At 46.6% G+C, this 18,784-nt stretch overlaps 2 protein-coding genes across 8 annotated transcripts; both read left to right on the forward strand.

Moving 5' to 3' along the window:
• Nucleotides 1-231: 231 nt before the first annotated feature.
• ATAT1 (alpha tubulin acetyltransferase 1) lies at nt 232-14,735 on the forward strand. Of its 5 annotated transcripts, none has more exons than XM_019830172.3 (13): nt 232-391; nt 1,050-1,110; nt 1,237-1,328; nt 1,448-1,508; nt 1,626-1,649; nt 1,956-2,057; nt 9,007-9,052; nt 9,172-9,240; nt 10,807-10,878; nt 11,049-11,292; nt 13,822-13,901; nt 13,993-14,035; nt 14,368-14,735. In XM_019830172.3, the coding sequence occupies exons 1-13, from the start codon at nt 285-287 to the stop codon at nt 14,540-14,542; spliced, it is 1,176 nt and encodes a 391-aa protein (XP_019685731.1). In that variant the 5' UTR covers nt 232-284; the 3' UTR covers nt 14,543-14,735. The 5 variants fall into 5 exon arrangements, with proteins under 5 accessions (XP_019685731.1, XP_003985924.1, XP_006931580.1 ...); XM_003985875.6 differs by having other exon boundaries at nt 234-391; nt 1,626-1,739; XM_006931518.5 differs by lacking the exon at nt 9,172-9,240 and having other exon boundaries at nt 234-391; nt 1,626-1,739.
• Nucleotides 14,736-14,860: 125 nt separating this feature from the next.
• CB2H6orf136 (chromosome B2 C6orf136 homolog) lies at nt 14,861-18,741 on the forward strand. 3 transcript variants are annotated; one of them, XM_019830173.3, is made up of 8 exons: nt 15,376-15,421; nt 15,469-15,493; nt 15,598-15,766; nt 16,564-16,962; nt 17,233-17,321; nt 17,504-17,704; nt 18,296-18,365; nt 18,445-18,741. In XM_019830173.3, exons 1-8 carry the CDS (start codon nt 15,391-15,393, stop codon nt 18,556-18,558), a joined length of 1,098 nt encoding a protein of 365 aa, XP_019685732.1. In that variant the 5' UTR covers nt 15,376-15,390; the 3' UTR covers nt 18,559-18,741. The 3 variants fall into 3 exon arrangements, with proteins under 3 accessions (XP_003985928.1, XP_044913156.1, XP_019685732.1); XM_045057221.1 differs by having other exon boundaries at nt 15,292-15,493; nt 15,598-15,738; nt 16,754-16,962; XM_003985879.5 differs by lacking the exons at nt 15,376-15,421; nt 15,469-15,493; nt 15,598-15,766 and adding an exon at nt 14,861-15,188.
• Nucleotides 18,742-18,784: the final 43 nt, after the last annotated feature.

An 18,784-nucleotide genomic window follows, 5' to 3' on the forward strand; every position in this document is an offset into this window, starting at 1 on the left:
GGTTGGAGAATGGGTCTTTAGGCTAGGAAAAATGCATTGCTATGGCCCTAGCTATGTGGGATGTGGAGTAGGGGAGTGGCATTGCTAAGGGACTGACTGGCCTGGGTAGAACGGCTTCTCCAGGGCTGGCTGCCAGGAAGCTCGTGCTGCCCCTAGAGGCGGGTCCTGAGCCCCTCCACTGCCAGGAAATAAGGGTTCCCAGAAGCACTTCCTCCCTTCCACCTCCTTCGAGGAGGAGCGGAAGTGACGTGTTGCGGGGCGGGTCTGTCCACGCACAATGGGCCATGGAGTTCTCTTTCGATGTGGACGCCCTGCTGCCGGAGCGGATCACGGTGCTGGACCAGCACCTGCGACCCCCAGCCCGGCGACCCGGAACCACAACGCCGGCCCGGTGACATCTCAAATTCGCCCCAAGGCCCTTCTCTCCTAGTTTCTCTCAAAAAATGGTCCTTGGGGCGCCTGGGTGGCGCAGTCGGTTAAGCGTCCGACTTCAGCCAGGTCACGATCTCGCGGTCCGTGAGTTTGAGCCCCGCATCAGGCTCTGGCTGATGGCTCAGAGCCTGGAGCCTGTTTCCGATTCTGTGTCTCCCTCTCTCTCTGCCCCTCCCCCGTTCATGCTCTGTCTCTCTCTGTCCCAAAAGTAAATAAAAACGTTGAAAAAAAAAAAAATGGTCCAGGCACCACGCCCCCTTTTCACGGAATAGTGGCCCTGTCTTTTGTGGTCCTGGCTTGCCCTTTGGTGACCTTTGACCCTAGACCTGGTGGAGTTGGTCGCCACTTGCATCTGTGACCTTTCACTCTTAGGCCTGATTTGTTCTAACCAAAGCCCTTCCGGCTTCCCCACAATAACCTCAGGGAAGAAGGAGTGTACTGTATTGAAAAGAGGTGTGGCAAAAGTTTGGGTTCCAGAAAGGTGGGGTGGAAAATCAGATTAGAAAGGTAAAGTCAGAGAGTCTTAAGTGCTGAACCTGGATTGAGGTTGTGGCCAATGTTACCAGGATCCTCTAATTCAGTAAGTATCTGACTCTTTGTTTCCTTTCTTTCTGTAGTGTTGACCTGCAACAGCAAATTATGACCATTGTAGATGAACTGGGCAAGGCTTCTGCCAAGGTACTGGGGAGTCTTTAGATGGAGAAAAGGGCGGGGTGGGGGGAATCTCTCTGGGGCCAGTAGATAAGAGAGGCCTAGGTCCTTGGGAATGGACTTGCAGAAAGTCTCTCTTCATCTTCCCGGCAGGCCCAGCATCTTCCTGCTCCCATCACCAGTGCATCAAGGATGCAGAGTAACCGCCACGTTATGTATGTGCTCAAAGACACTTCAGCGCGACCGTAAGTGCCAAATGCCCTTCCATCCCATATTTTATTCCTTCCAACCCCAGCCCCTCTCCCTTTTTTGACTCTCCCAATAGCTGCTACTAGCTTGTTTCATTATTCTTCCCATCCTGCAGAGCTGGAAAAGGAGCCATTATTGGCTTCCTGAAAGTTGGATACAAGAAACTCTTTGTGCTGGTGAGTGTTACTGGAAGCTGAGAGTTCACATGCCTTGGCTTTTGAGAATAAAAGGGCTGGATGTTGGGAGGGGGCAACGATGTCTGTCCTAAAAGATATTTGTTCTTTACCTCTTAGGATGATCGTGAGGCTCACAATGAGGTAGAACCACTTTGCATTCTGGACTTTTACATCCATGAGTCACTTCAACGCCATGGCCATGGACGAGAACTCTTCCACTATATGTTGCAGGTGTCATTTAGCTTTTCACCAGTCCATCCAAAATAGAGATCAAAGGCCCCTTTGCCCTGACCCCTCCCAAAGGCCCTGACCCCTCCCAAAGGCCCTGACTTCCACCCTCCTCCCTGCCACATTCCCATATCCTCCTATCCCCTTCCCAGGCTGCTGGGTTCCTCTTGGCATGCTTTCCCCCAACCTTCTCCTACCCTGAGTCTCCTGTCTTTGCAGAAGGAGCGGGTTGAACCACACCAACTGGCCATTGACCGACCATCACAGAAGCTGCTTAAGTTCCTGAATAAACATTACAACCTGGAGACCACAGTCCCACAGGTTAGAGGCTTCAGAGGGTAGATCCTCATTGAACATTCCCATTGAATGTATTTATTATTTGGGGGCAAAGAAATGGCATCTTCCATGCATTCCTTATTACCCATTATATAGGATTTATTCTGTGTAGCTAACCTCTTCTCCCCCAGCTCCCCCCCCCCATTTTTTTATGGTACCATCTCTCATTCTGCAGCTATTCACTTTCATGTATTTTGATTTTTCGTTATTGGCTGTTCTGTATACCCAATAATATGTTTGTGCCCCAAACATAGCCAGTTTTCACCTCGTTTTTACACAGGCCTTTACTCAATATTTATTAAGGCCCAGAGTAATATATATTCCTTGTTTTGGGGGAGTTTTGGCCTAATAGGGAAGGTGGTTTGTGTATAAGTAAATATGATACAATGTACTAATGCTATCCATTCATTTAACAAATATTTATTGGGCAGTTGACACTGTTTTGCACACTAGGAATACTTTACTCAACAAAACAGACAAAAGTCTCTGCCCTTGTGCAGTTTATATTCTCGTTGGGGAAACAACCGTAACAAATGACTATGTAGTATGGTTGATGATAAGTGCTCTGGAAAGAGGAGAGCCACTGAGAAGGCTTGCAAGTACCATTGTGGGGATGGGAGTTCACGGAGTTGCAAGTTTAAATAGGATGATCAGGGGCACCTGGGTGGTCTGTTAAGCATCCCATTCTTGGTTTTGGCTCGGGTCATGATCTCACAGTTCGTGAGTTCAAACCCAGCATTGGGCTCTGTACTTGGCTGCTTGGGAGTCTCTCTCTCTCTGCTCGCTCCCCTGCTCACTCTCTCTTGCAAAATAAATAAGCTTCAAAAATTTTAAATGGGATAATCAGGGAAGGCCTCACTGAGAAAGTGCCATTTGAGCAGTAACTTAAAGGAAGTGAGAATAAGAGCCAGGCAATATCTGGAGAGAGGGCATCCAGGCAGAAGGAATGGCTAGTGCAAAGTCCATGAGACAGAATGTGCCTGAATGAATGAATTGGCTGGTGTGGCTAGAGCAGTTTGAGTGAATGGGAGTGTGGTGGATCAAGTAGCAAGGGGGAGGAAGAACATTTCAGACCTTACAGGTATTGCAAAGGCTTTGGCGTTTGCTCTAAGTGAAAAAAGGAGAGTCATCATAGGAGTTTGAGCAGAGACATGATACAATCTGATTTAACGAGACCACTTTGGCTATTAAGAATAGCAATAGGGGAGCAAGGATATAAGCAAGCAGACTAGTGAGGAAGCAACAATCCTGATGGAAAATGGTGGGGCTGAAACCAAGATGGTAGCATTAGAGAGGGTAAAGGGTGGTCAGATTTTAAATATTTTGAAGTTAAATAAGATATCCTAATAGATGATCTGTGGAGAAAGAGAAAGAAGGAGTTAAGGATGATCCCAAATTCGGCCTGAGCCATTGGACAGATGAAATTTGCTTAACCGAGATGGTAGGTGGAGCAGCTTTGGAGAGAAATGGTAGGAGTCCATTTTGATTTTGTTAATCCTAGGTTGAGTTGACAGTTGGGTACTTCTTTGGAGTCCACAGAAGAGATTTGGAATAGAAAGGTCTCAGCATACATAGGGTGTTGAAAGCAATGAGATAGGAGGAGATCACCAAGGAGTGAGTATAGAAGGAAAAGTGGTTCAAGGACTTGAGCCACTGAGCACTTTTTTTTTTTTAAGTTTATTTACTTTGAGAGAGACAGAGCTGTGAGTGGGGGAGGGGCAAAGAGAGAGGGAGAGAGAATCCCAAGATCCCAAGCAGGCTCCACACTGTCAGTACAGAGCCTACTGTGGGGCTTGGTCCCATGAGCCATGAGATCACAACCTGAGCTGAAACCAAGAATCAGGTGTTCAACCCAGGTGCCCCAAGCACTCTTTTAAGGGGTGTCACCAGAGGAGGAGAAGAACCAACACATGTGACCAAGGAGCGACTAGTGAAGTAGATGAAAATTTACAGGTAGGTAGGGTGACCTGGAAGACTAATGAAGAAAACATTTCCAGGAGGAAGGAATGGCTTAATGAGTCAAATGCTGCTGATTAGTGAGGTCAGAAGAGGCCTGAGAGGTGACTGTTGTATTTAGCTGCCTGAGGCCACTGGTGATCTTGACAAGGGGTTTTGGTGTAGTGGTGGGTAGAAGCCTGGATGGATTGGGTTTAAGGAGATTGAGAAGCCAGGAAGTGGAGAGGGCAAGAATAGGCCATAAATGCTGCTTTAAGGGGAACAAAGAAATAGAGCAAGAGCTAGAGGGGAAAGTGGATTAAGACAGGGTTGACAATTTCCGTTTGGAAGAACCAGCAATATAAGAATGACTTAATAGAAAATGTGATGTCAGAACATGGGGAGAATTGCAGAAGCAATGTCATTGAATGGGCAGGAGGGGTTGGGATTGGGTTGACAAGTTAGCTTTGGATAGGAGCATGGACAATCCACTAACATGATTTGATTGATGTGCTTACAGAAGAAGGTATAAAGACATGGTGGTGAGTGCTACCTTGGGGTGGGGGTTGGGTAAAGGAAGGCTTGACTTAGTTTAATCGTGAAAGCTGAATGTCATGGGGACAGAAGTAGGCAGGCTAAAGTGCATTTCCTATAGAGGAACCAGCATGAGCACAAGCAGATAGGTATTCAGATACCTTTTAGGGTACTACAGGCAGTATGGTGTGGCAGGAATGCTGTGCATGTGCAATAATTATTGCTGGAGTAGGAGGGTGGGCCTGTAGACAGGGTCAAGGCAGGAGATAGGCAGGATCTATTTATATTTAGAATGTTCTCCCCTAATACATTGTTCCATTAAGAGGCAGTGGAGAGTGGTGGGAGGAGCATACCATATTGGGCATACCAAGGTAACCTGTAGACCAAAGCATTGTAGAGTATAATTATGTAAATAATGATTCATGAGCTCTGTGTGCTGTCTACATGCATCATCTTAGTTGATCTTTGTACCTCTCTTTGAGATGGGTGCTTTTATTGACCCCACTTAGGGGTTTATACAGATGAGCAACTTGACCAAGTTCACACAGCTAATAAGTGGCAGAGCAATAACCTGAACCCAATGCCCACTCTTTTTTTTTTTTTTTTTTAATTTTTTATTTATTTTTGAGGGAGAGAGAGACACACACAAAGTATGAGCAGGGGAGGGGCAGAGAGAGGAGACAAGAATCTGAAGCAGCCTCCAGGCTTTGACCTGTCAGCACAGAGCCTGACATGGGGCTAGAACCCACGAACTGTGAGATAATGACCTGAGCCAAAGTCAGATGCTTAACCAACTGAGCTACCCAGGCATCCCAGCTATTGGCCACTCTTTATGACTACACTATATTCCTGGCCGAAATGCTGCAGCTAGAATCGAGATTCTGGGGCTTAAGTCCTGGCTGTGTCACTTGTTAGCTACTTGGCTTTCGGCAGGCCATGTTTCCAAGCCTTTTTATTCTTCTTTAACATTATGACTACAAGGATTGTTGTGAAGGTCAAATTGAATGTGGTTTGACAAAATAACTCTAAAATGGTCAATTGGCACCCTGTCCTCCAGCATGTCTTCTCTTAACAATTCTACCCGTTTGAACCCTGGTTAATTCTTAGTTTTTCTCATTGTTTATATACTTAAACTATTTGGTCTTGTTAATGTGTGTGAATGTTTAAGTTTTTGTTTTGACAGTTCGGGATGCCTCATCTTACCCGATGTTTTGTGTGCTGTCTTTCCCATTTGCTTGGGTCTTGGGAGAACTAAAAAGTAGGGTATGGGTTTTTGTTTTTGTTTTTTTCTGTTTTTGTTTGTTTGTTTGTTTTTTCTTTGGGTTTTTTGTTTTTGAGATAAAATGCACTGTTTTAACTATCTAAAATATACAGTTTAGTGATTTTTAGTATTTTCACAATGTTGTGTGATTATTCCTGCTAATTCTAGACCATTTCTATGATAAAGAGAAACCCAGAACTCATTAAGCAGTCACTTCCCATTCCCCTTTCCCCAGCCTTTGTCAACCAGTAATTTACTCTGTGGATTTGCTTATTCTGTACATTTTATATAAATGGAATCATACGATATGTGGCCTTTGTGTTTGGCTTTCACTTAGCGTAATGTTTTCAGAGGGTTCATCCGTTGTAGCATGTATTGGTACGTCATCACTTTTTATGGGTGAATAATACTCCATTATTTGGATATATCGTATTTTGTTTATCCATTTATCATTGTTTATCCATTTATCAGCTGATTCAGATTTGGTTGTTTCTACTTTTTGGTTATTATGAATAATACTGCTGTGAATATTTGTGGGCAAGATTGTGTTTGCACATATCTTTATAGTTCTTTTGGGTATATGCCTAAGAGTAGAATTGCTGGGTCAAATGGTAATTCTTTATCTGTTTGAGGAACTGACAAGATGTTTTTCCACAATGACTGCAACATTATACATCTTCTACCAGCATTGTACAGTATTCCAAGTTCTCGTTATCCTTACTAACATTTGTCATCCTAGTGGCTATGCACTGTTATCTCTTTGCAGTTTTGATTTGCATCTTCTTGATGACTAATACAGATCTGCATCTTTTCAAATGTTTATTGGCCATTTGCTTATCTTCAGAGAAATGTTTATTCCAAGTCCAATATCAAGTCCCATTTTTAAATTGTTCTTTTTTTTTTAATTTTTTTTAATGTTTATTTTTGAGAGAGAGAGACAGAGCGTGAGAGGGGGGAGGGTCAGAGAGAGTGGGAGACACAGGATCCCAAGCAGGCTCCAGGCTCTGAGCTGTCAGTACAGAGCCCAACGTGGGGCTTAAACTCACAAACCATGAGTTCATGACCTGAGCTGAAGTTGGACGCTTAACTGACTGAGCCACCCATTTACACCCTCCCTTAAATTGTGTTCTTTGTTCTTGAGTTAAGTGTTCTTTATATATTCTAGATATAACACTCTTATCAGATGTATGATTTGCAAAGATTTTCTATTCTGTGAGTTTTTTCATTTTTTCCTTCCTTCCTTCTTTCCTTCCTTCCTTCCTTCCTTCCTTCCTTCCTTCCTTCCTTCCTTCCTTCCTTCCTTTTTAAGTTTACTTATTTTGAGAGAGACAGAGCACAAGCAGGGGAGGGCCAGAGAGAGGGAGAGAGAGAGAATCCCAAGCAGGTTTCATGCTGCCAGCCGCAGAGCCTGATTCAGGGCTCTAACTCAAACACCAGAAGACAGTGACCTGAGCTGAAACCAAGAGTTGGACGCTTAACCAACTGAGCCACACAAGTGTGCCCCGTCTTTGCATTTTCTTAATTGTGTCTTATGGAAGTACAAAAGGTTTTGCTTTTGATGAAGTCCAATTAATTTTTTTCTTTGCTTTCTTATGCTTTGGTGTCATATTTAAGAAACAATTGTCTAATCCAGGTCATGAATATTATTCCCTATGTTTCCTTTTAAGAGTTTCATAGTTTTAGGTCTTAACAATTAAATCTTTGGGGCACCTCGCTGGCTCAGTCAGAAGAGCATGCAATGCTTGGTCTCTAGGCTGTGAGTTGAACCCCATGTTGGATGCAGAGACTACATACGTACATACATACATACATACATACATACAGTTTAAAAAATTAAAAAAGAAATTGAGATCTTTGACCCAGTTGAAGTTATTTTTGTCTAGTGTGAGGTGTAGGCCCACATTCAGTATCTTGCATGTGAATATTCAGTTGTCCAAGCACCGTTTTTTGTTTTGTTTTGTTTTTTCCTTTTCAAATTTTTATTCAAATTGTAGTTAACATACAGTGCAATATTGGTTTCAGGGGCAAAATTCAGCAATTCATCACTTACGTACAATTCCTGGTGCTCATCATAACAAGTGCCCTCCTTAATAACCATCACCCATGTAACCCATCCCCCACTTACCTCTCTCCATCAACCCTCAGTTTGTTCTCTATCTTTAAGGTCTCTTGAGGCACCTGGGTGACTCAGTCAGCTAAGCGTCCGACTCTTGATTTTGCCTTAGGTCATGATCTCATGGTTCGTGAATTCTAGCACTGACAGCACAGACCCTGCTTGGGATTCTGTCTCCCTCTCTCTTCCCGCCCCCCTGCTTATGCTCTCTCTCTCTCTCTCTCTCTCAAAAAAAATAAAGCTTAAAAAAATTAAAAAGCAAAAGAGTCTCTTACAGTTTGTTCCCCCATGTCATATGTTCATTTGTTTCATTTCTTAAGTTCCACATATGATTGAAATCATAAGGTATTTGTCTTTCTCTGACTTATTTCACTTAGCATAATACATTCTAGCTCCATCCATGTCGCTGCAAATGGCAAGATTTCATCCTTTTTTATGGCTTAGTAATATTCCATTATAGATATACCATTTCTTTCTCTCTCTCTCTCTCTCACACACACACACGGACTCTTATAGTTGGACTTTTGTTGATAGTGCTGCCAAAAACATCGGGGTGCATGTTCCCTTTTGAATCTGTGTTTTTATATCCTTTGGGTAAATACCTAATGGTGCAATTGCTGGATCACAGTGTAGTTCTATTTTTAACTTTTTGAGGAACCTTCCAGAGTGCCAAGCACCATTTGTTTAAAAAGCTGCTTTTCCTCGCATCGAATCATCTTGGCATCCTTGTTGAAAATTGACCATAAACACATGGGTTTATTTCTGGGCTCTATTCATTCCAATGGTCTCTCTCTCTGTCCATCTTTAGGCCTCTTCCATACCATTTTGATTACCATACCTTGTAGAAAGTTTTGAAATCAGGAAGTGTGAATCCTCCAAGATTGTCTTGGCTATTTGAGGTCTTTTATAATTCCATATCAACTTTTAGGATCAGCTTATCAGGGTTTGAGTTTTTGACTGATTCTGTCAACAAGGACAGGAAGGCTGGCTTTTTGTTCCTCCCACTATGTTTTTTTTTAGGACAAGTTCTGTCCCCAGGTAGTGCTGAATGGCTGAATGGACAACTATATTTCACTTGTTTCATCTTATAGGTCAACAACTTTGTGATCTTCGAAGGCTTCTTTGCCCATCAGCACCGTAAGTTTTCTCAATTTGTGTGTGTTCGCCAAGTAGTTGGGGTGAGGGGAAGGAAAGAGGTGGATTCTTGATCCCATTGGCCCCCTCACTGAGGGGCACCACCACTTCCTTCCTCACAGGGCCCCCTGCTCCCTCCCTGAGAGCATCTCGACATTCTCGTGCTGCTGTGGTTGATCCTACACCTGCTGGTAAAGCTGCAGTGAATGGGTAGAACTGTAGGGCCATAGTGGCTAGTTCCTCTGGAGGCCACGGGGAGCATAGTGCAATCATGGGCAATTTGGGAGAATTCTAAAGCAGCCGAAGTCTCTGGCAATTGTTACCCATTTGCCATTGCCATTGTGAGCTTAGTGCATCTTAGGTTTGTTAGAACTTTAACCAAGTGAGTTCACTGGGAGCCTGTTTGAGGATTGGTATTGATGGAGTCTCTTGCCCCTTCAGGTCCGTCAAAATAGGCCAGAGTCACATTCCTTTGCAAACCCCTCAGGTTTCTGTCAGTCAGTGAGGGACAGACAAGTGTAGTCAGCCCTTCCATTTCCAATCATAGAATAGTGACACAGATGGTCCAAAGTTTAAATATATATTAGTTTTAAAAAACAATGCTCAGAATTTAGTATTTCCAACCAAATAATGAAATTGATATGGAGAAACCAAACCTAGGAGGTACTGAAATGCTGCCCAGCTTCCCCATTCCATCATACACACATGTTCCTTGCCAGTTTGGGCCCCACTCCTCCCTCTTCCTCACTGCCTCCCACAGGTAGAGAAGCACAGCTTGCACAGAAGTGCTCCCTTGTTGATCTGGTTTTGTGGCTAGCTCTCACCTCGTCCATGGCCAGGAAAGGGAGTAGCAGCCACCCAAAGAACAGTCTGTTACCAGTTATTAGTTTCGACCAGCATCAGGCACTGGGAGGCAATTCATATCCATGACTCGCTTTGCTTGCCAAGGCTTCTTCCATCTAGCTCCTGCTGACTTACAGGCTGTAAGAGGGAGTGAGAGCCAACAAGGACAGTGAGGACCGAGATCCACAGGGGAGGAGAGCACAGATAAAGCCTAAGTGGATTTGTTGAGAAGTCTCTCATTTACCACACATGATAGAGAACCTCTGGAAAGGGAAAGGGAGGGAGCAAATAGGAAAGTAAGGGGATGGAAAGTAGAGCTTTGGATAATATGTTAGCCTCCCATTTACTCTGCTAACTCCAGATGTCTTTGTTTTCTCCTCAAACTTTTGTTTCTCCTAAAAAAAAGCTTAAGTTTTGTCCTATTTTTGCGCCAGAAGGAGAGGTTCTGCCCCACCCCAACCTCTCCAAAGCAATCCTCATTAACCAAGGGCTTTGTCCGTCTCATCTAGAGGGACCTGGGGTCCTCGTTGGCCCAGCTGGGACCATTCCACTGCCCCAGAATCCCAGGGGGGCCTGACAGCACCCACTGACAGTAAGAGCTCGCCTCCCTTAGCCATCCTTCTCCTGCATCACCCAGGCCCCAGAGTCTCCCCCTGGAACTTTTCCCCCAACTCTGCATTTGACCTACTCCTTCTGGCTCCCCTCAAAAATGCTCCAACATTTTCCTTGAATTCCCTCTTGGTGTGAAGGCATTGCCACAGAGCTGCTTCTGTGATGGAGCTGAACTCTCCTTCCCTGGGAAGAACTGTGGTGTCAGGGAGTAGAGGTTTGGGGTCATGGGGGTAGTGGCTGGGAGGAGGGGTGCAGGGTATGTCTCCTAATGCTTGCTTTGCCTGTGTCTTCTTCACTGACAGCTCCAGCAAGAAAGCTGCCACCCAAGAGAGCAGAGGGAGACATTAAGCCATATTCCTCTAGTGACCGAGAATGTAAGACTGGGGTAGGGTGGCTGGCTTGGGGACCTTAATCCAGGGGAAGGATTAGTTCTCTCTAAAGGCTCTGATTTCTCTTTTTTCTACCCAAATCTTTGCTGTCATCACTCTCTTCCCTCTTTTTTTTCTTCTTTCTCTGTTGTGGTCTGTATTTTCCCTCTTGCCAGTTCTGAAGGTAGCTGTGGAGCCTCCTTGGCCCCTAAACAGGGCCCCTCGCCGTGCTACACCTCCAGTTCACCCACCCCCCCGCTCCAGCAGCCTGGGAAACTCACCAGAACGGGGTCCCCTCCGCCCCTTTGTGCCAGAGCAGGAGCTGCTGCGTTCCCTGCGCCTCTGCCCTCCACACCCTACTGCCCGCCTTCTGCTTGCTACTGACCCTGGGGGCAGTCCAGCCCAGCGTCGCCGCACCAGGTAATAGGAGTTAGGGAGGGTTAGGGAGCCTCAAAACTGTCAGAGAGGTTGTTAGAAATGGCAAAAGGCAGTTTGAATCCACCAGAGATGTGAAGCAATAGGACATGTGGATTGGAGAGGCCTGAAACCTTTTGATAAGAATATATTGGAACAGAGTGGTATGGAGTGGTAGGAGTGGTATAGAAATAAACGAAGGAGCAGAATAGTATTTTATACGGAATCGAGTGTTTTAAAGTGAGAGACAGGAGGAAGGAAGAACACAGATCCATTGGGTGGGGAAACGGAGTCAAATTGGGGAAATCTTGGTTTAATACTTACTGGGAAGATGCAGTGTCTCTGACATTTTGGGGAGCCACTGGCCCCATGTTAGTGCTTTGTATGGCAGCAGCCCATCTTAACAGGTGGAGTGGGCATCTCATTGATTTCTCTCCCTAGCTTTCTCTTCACTTCTGACTTTGCTTTCTGTTTTTCTCTCTCCCCCATTTTCCCTTTCCCTTTCTCCTGTCCATAACACCCTTCCTCAGCTCCCTTCCCCGCTCTGATGAGAGTCGATACTGACAGACAGCTACCCCTTCCCCTCCCGTGGAGACCCGGGATGGGCAGAGCCCCCTCTCCCTGAGAACCCCAGACCCACTCTTCCATTGTAGTCCCAGGTTTCCGTGGAACCTGACAGAGCTCATAGGATTCCCTCTTCCACTTTCTTGGGCAACAGTGTTGTCAGGGTCCTACATGGCCAAATACTTTGTAGCTTTTCTGCCTTCTTCCTAAGTGGGCTGCGAACACTCCCACAGACAGCCTGATTTGCTGCCAGATCCATTGATTGGGTGGCTCATACTGATTATCCAGAGAAGCACACTTTTGCTTGCTGTGTTAGACCCTAGAACACCAAGGAAGGTCCAAGGGCCTCCTCTGCCAGGGAAACTTTTAAGGAGTCTTGTCCATGGAATAAATCCCATAGTCCTTCCACAGTGTTACTGGTGGCTCTAATACTGCTTTGTGCTGCCTACTACATTTATCTTCTCAGCCTGCTGAAGCCAACCAATGAGCTTTGCTTCAGAGCAGCTCAGTGATCTAGGACAGGGTCTTACCAGCTCCCCAAAGGGATCCACTCAACATTGCCAAACTCTAAATCTCCCCATGTTTTGTGTATGTATTGGGAACCCCCAAGCTGATGTCTGCTTTGAGGCTCTAGACTCCCCACACTTCTGAAGATACCATCACTTCCCCCAGATCCAGATACTGTGAGGGAGTTTGTTTCTTGGCAGCAGATCCTGTTGAGCACCCTGTGATCACTCTTAGCCATGTTTCAGAAGATAGGCCCTGAGTCTCAAGTATCTGTTAGCTCCTGGGATCCCCTCCTGTATACATCCCTCCCCAGTAGCTAGATGCTGATAAATGCCTGTCTGGTGAGGTTGTCTTGAGATGATGGAGGAACTCTTCCTCTGGCCTTCCTTTCTTTCTTCCATAGCAAGAACCTTCCCTGCTCCATACCCAGGGTATGGAACATCCTTCCCCCTCCCTACCTTCTGAATGTGTGGTAGATCAGGTTACTCCCAGTGTGTTCCCCCATCCCAGTACTTGGGAGCAGGATCTCCCTCTCTCCCAACTCACTCCTTTTCCTTCCCCTTCTCACTGTTGTTTGAATAAACTGCATTCTTTTGTGTTTTTTAAATGGACATTTTCAATGAAAGAAAAATCAAAAAAAAAAAATACAAAAACAAAAACAAACCCAAACTTCAGGTCTCAGCCTCGTTTATGTGTCACCTGTTTGTTTTTTTTTTTCCTTGGGATCTCTGGACCTCTGTGCCTCTCATCTTCCTTACCTCTGAGATCTACTGGATCTTCTGCAGGTTCCTTCTCCTGTCCATGTAGTCACTGGATCCTCTGTGTAGGCTTCTGGATCTACTCTCCCATTCCCTCCAGAAACCTCCAGCTCTCCCCAGTGACTTCTACCCTTTTGCATAGGCCAGCCATTGCTGAGATGTCAAGATTTGCTAACATCTCTGGGACCTACTCATTGCCTCCTGACTGTTCCCTGGATTCCTCTTCCCATTCTGGTTTCCTGCCCCTCTCCCACCCTTGGACCTCTCTCCATACAATTTCTTTTACTCCTAAATTAAGCCTTGTCACTCCCTATTTCCCTCTGGTCTGACATATCCTATAATTAAAATAACCATGTTTTCTAAACCAAACACCAGGGCATCTGGTCTAACAATTTTTTTTGCCTATATGTGACTCTGGTTTTCTGACATAACTCGAATCACATTTAGCCTTATTTTTAACACACTACCTCAACTAGAACTAAGACTACAGCAAACTAGAACTGCTCCAAAAAATCTTGCGGTATAAAATGAGCTCCCTACCCTTTTCTGAAGCATAGATTAGATTAAAACCCCATAGGAATGGTAATTACCCCTTTGTCTTTATCCTGTACTATTCCTTTCCTTTCTCTTCTCTGATTCCCCCCTCCATACCCACTTATCTTTCTTCCTGTAGCCTCTTCCCCATCATCTCCCATTTCTTCTACAGGGGGGCTCCCCCAGGGCTGGTAGCCCAAAGCTGCTGCTACAGCCGCCATGGGGGATTGAGTTCCTCATCCCCCAATACAGGTAAGTATTCATCCTTCCTTATCCTCAAACCAAGTAGACCATATTCACTACCTACTCCAGCCTTCCCATGACATGCCTGGTGTTTCCACAGGCAACCAAGAGTGGAAGCAGGGGGAACAGGAAACACAGAATAGGTGAGGTCTGAGCCCTTCCTCTACCAGCTTCCCACCACTTCTGACTCCTTTCCTAACATCACTGTCTGCTACTTTCTCCTTTGAACACCAGCTCCTCCCATAAATTGTTCTACCTAACATCCTTAAACCCTCTTTCCCCATAGGTTCAACTCGTGCTTACTTTGGCACTAAGGGGTTTCAGATTTGGACACATAGCACTAATGGTTTCAGCCTCGTACTCACTCCATCATGTATCCTACTCTACATTAGGGCCAGACCTTGAAGAGCCCCTGATCTTAATTGCCACTCTAGTACCCCAGTAATTCACCTTCCATCTCCCTCTCACCTACCAGGTCTGCCAGCGAGGAGCAGGTCTTGTCACAGGATGGGTCTGGGGAGGAACTCATGCACACAGTTCCTCCACAGGCCCAGGCCCTACCAGCTCAGTCCTGGACAATGGGTGGGGACATGTTCAACGCCAGGTTCATTCGAAACTTGCAGGACCGTCGCAGCACTAGGCCTTGGTGACGGAAACCCTTTCTCACACCTTCAAAGTCAGCATAATTTCTCACTACAGGAGGTAGCCAAACAAAGCCCGCCCTCATAATGGAAATATTTATTCATTAATTCTTTCATTCATTCAACAGCTTTTCTTACCAGTGCCAAGTCATTTGTATTTTATTTTTAACCAGAGCAATAAAAGTTTATTTTTATCACGAGAGCTACTAAAAAACTTGACTGTCGTTATTTCAGTCCCACCCCTCGATCTTTGTTGCACCTGGTTCAGGCCTATCATCGCCCAGCCTTTTGCGTAAGCGCCGCACGTGAGGCAGCTGTGTTCCCCTGGACGCTAGTTCACTGCGCAGGCGCTCTGAGGCAGCCTCAAGAACAGGCGAGCGCAGGCGCACTTAGTGCAGACAAAGTCACCGCTTCCCTGGAATCCGCTGCAGTGCGCAAGCGCGCAACATCTCCGTTTCCCTCCCTTCAGCCCCTTAACCGCCCCCCCCCACCTCCTTTCCCCTTCAAGAAACCGGCTCCAGGGCGCGCTCACCCCTGTGAGGAAGCCGGATACGGGAGGCGCTGTCTCCGCTCCCGGAAGATCATGTACCAGCCCAGCCGGGGGGCGGCCCGGCGTCTCGGCCCCTGCCTCCGTACCTACCAGGCTCGCCCCCAGGTGAGAGTAAAGGGGAAACCCGGGAGAGGAGGGGGCGGGGTGAGACCCTCTTCAGAGCCGGCGCGTAGGGCGGAGCGCGCGCCCCGTCCGCGCAGGCGCAGTGGCGTCCTACCGCCCCTTTTCACCTGGGCTGGGCGGTGCATGGAGGGGCGAGGGGTCGAGCGGATTGGAGGGTTGTGTCGCCATCGGTGGCGTACACGGGATGTTGGTTCTCCCGGGTCTGGGTTGTGCAGGTTGGATTGAAGCTGGGACGGCGGGGCGAGGCCGCATTTCGTCCCAGCTTCTGCGGTTACCTGTGCCTGGAGGTGATTTGAAGGGCAGTGGGTGGAGAGGTTCGCAGCCCGGCCGCGGAGCTGCCCCGGGAGTTTCCAAGTCCCGACCGGACAGACCTACGGGCCGCGCTTTGCAGCTCGCGCATCTTCCACCCGGATAGCGGTCCTGGCAGAAAGGCCGGCCCGGCTGGACCGGACTCGGGCCCCCGCTCCAGGGTGGGCAAGATGGCCACGCCCCCGGCGGAGACGGTGCCTCAGGGACACCTTTGGGGACAGAGGTACCTGCACGGCCCGCCAGCCTTTCCGGTAGTGAGACACCCCACCTCCCCCCCACCCCCCGCCCGGGGGTGTTCCTTGAGAGCGGAGAGACTTGGGCTAGGCCTATGAGTGGCCTCCCACTCATCGCACTTTAAGCGTAGGTAAACCAGAGGAATGAAGCCCTCTGGTTTCATTAACCTTCGTTAAAGGTCTGGAGACCTTTATCGGTCTCCTGGGCTTGTTTCTGTTATTAAGGGGGGCCCGAAATGATAGTAGCTTACATCTACATAGTACTTTATAGGTCGCAGAGTTTTATTTACATTTATTAGGTCATATAGTCCTCATTATAACTCTGTGGCTTCATCGTCCTCGTTTATAAGAGGACATTTATAAGAGATAGGCATATGTAATGAGAATGCCTAAGGTGTCACAATGTAATCGGAGCTCAGAGAAATGTCTCCTACTTCCAGTTGGATGTTTTTCTGTTACACACTGCTTGGTGGAGTTCCCTTACAGGCTACGTTATTTCATCCACAGTAAGCGAAAATCTGTTACTCGTTCTTTTTCCAAAAAATATATTATGATTCTTCCTGTAAGAGAGGTGGAATTGCCCCCAAACAGTGTTAGGATCTTAAGTGTACTGTTTTGGGGGAAGTAGTACCTGTGTCACAGGAAACTCTTTCTCCTGTTTTCAGTAGAGATGAATTCATCCCATTTTCCTCTAATAATTTTCTCTCTCCTGTCAGGAGGAGCAGGATTGGAAACATATTAATGAACAGAGTTTAGATGCGGGGGTATCAGGCAGCTAGATTCTTACCTTTTTTCCTTTTATTCTTCCTCCTTAGGACCAGCTTTCTCCACGGGCTCTACCATTTCCTCCACTTTGGCCCCACTCCACAACAACCACTTCTCCATCTTCTATTCTCTGGTCTCCCCCACTCCCACCCCCTCCTATCTGGTTGCTTCCCCGAGCTCCCCCCCTCCCTCTCCCTCAGATCCAGGCCCTCAGCTCACCATGGGTGGTTCTCCCTCCAGGAAAGGGAGAGGAGGGACCAGGACCTGAGATGCATAGCGGCTGCTTGGATGGGCTTAGGAGCCTATTTGAGGGACCTCCCTGCCCCTATCCTGGGGCTTTGATACCTTTCCAAGCCCCTGGGACCTCTTGCCCTTGCCCTGCCACTCCATCAGGAGATCCGAGTATGGAGGAGCACCTGGCTATCATGTATGAGAGACTGAGACACGAGGTAAGTCAGCTTGAAAGTGGGCTTCACCCACAGTGAGAAGGGATGTAGGCAATACTTGGAAATAGAGGATTTTCTTGAAATCACGAGGCAGGCAAATATATGAATTATGTTATTTCCCAAGGAAGAGATGTTCTTCAGTTTTGATTTAAGGGAAGTTAGACATGGAATGAGATTTCCTTTCAGAGGGGAGTAAAGAGGCACCAAAAAGAGAAAACTGAGAAATAGGATAATTTCTTTCCTACTGGACTGATGCCTTCTTCTTCCACCTAGCTTCCCAATCTCTTCCTTCACTCCCACGACTATACTCTCTACTCATCGGATGTGGAATTCATCAATGAGATCCTGAACATACGCACCAAGTGAGAATCCAGGCACGGGTAGGGCCTTGGGAAAGAAAACCACCCAATGCTTTATACTTGACCTTTTTCACTTACCAGAGAAGGTCCTGCTACTTCTCACAACTGTTTCCCATTCCCCAGAGGCCAGTGAGGTTTTTCTCATTATGCCATCATAAGATAGCTTTCCCATCCCTTCTTCACAGGGGCCTAACATGGTACATTCTGTCACTGACCCTCTGCCGCTTCCTGGCCTGGAACTATTTTGCACAACTTCGGTTGGAGGTTCTACAGCTGACCCGCCACCCAGAGAATTGGACCCTGCAAGCCCGCTGGCGGCTTGTGGGGCTGCCCATCCACATGCTTTTCCTGCGTTTCTACAAGCGTGACAAGGAAGAGCTTTACCAGTAAGAGAAAAGATCCAGTCAGTTTCCTAATCCTACTTTAGGACTCTGATGGTCTAGTCTTCCAGACAATCCTTAATCTACTCTGACTTGACTGCAAGCTTTTTCTTGAGGGCAGGGATTTTGTTTTAGTCTACTTTAATATACAGAAATATACAGAAATACAGAGTGTGAGGAAACCTCTAAACTCGGGTTTCTTCATGTACATTGTGTGGTACATAGTAGGCATTCAAATATTTATTGAACAAATGAAAATTCCTGTGTAATAAGTTGAGCCTCGCAACCCTAGGTAGAGTATTTGGTAAGTTTCTGGCAGAGAGTAGAATCTCAAGAAATTGTTAGGCTCAGCCCAAACCAGTGGTCCTCAAAGTTTGCTGCATGGTGGAATCATCTAAGGATCTTTAAAAAATATTGGTGCCAGACATTCTGATTTAAGTGGGACAGGGTACAGCCTCGGCAATCAGGACTTTTCAGAGTTCTCCAGGTGATCTAGTGTGTAGCAAAATTTAGCAACTACTGGTTTAGACAAATGCTTGAATTAAACTTTGCGATCAGTCACCTCCCTCAGTAAGCCTTTCTTTCTCCCTTCACCAGGACCTATGATGCCTATTCCACCTTCTTCCTGAATTCCAATGGCCTCATTTGTCGCCATCGCCTAGACAAAGTGAGTCCTTTAGACTGGATGGGGATGGGGTGAAGGGATAGAACATCCCACCAGCTGGCATTAACCTTTGTTCCTGCAGCTGATGCCTTCACACTCACCCCCAACACCTGTGAAGAAACTGCTAGTGGGAGCCCTGGTGGCTCTAGGACTGTCAGAGCCAGAACCCAACTTACACCTGTGTTCTAAGACCTGATCCAGGAACTGGGTGGAGGCAGCACTGAATACTTTGCTACATACGCACAAGTGGTGGAGGTGAAGGTGGCCTAGAATCTCTGGGAGTCAGCTTCCTCCTCTTTTCTCTCCTTTTTTGCCATCTCATGCCATGTAAAGCTGCTGTGTAATTTAATTTGTAAATAATAAAGTCTAAGTAAATACATGAGAATTTCCACGTCACTTTCTCTGCATCTCAAAAGTTCCTA

Source organism: Felis catus, chromosome B2 (genome assembly GCF_018350175.1).
Source record: "Felis catus isolate Fca126 chromosome B2, F.catus_Fca126_mat1.0, whole genome shotgun sequence".
In the NCBI taxonomy this organism is placed as follows: Eukaryota; Metazoa; Chordata; class Mammalia; order Carnivora; family Felidae; genus Felis; species Felis catus.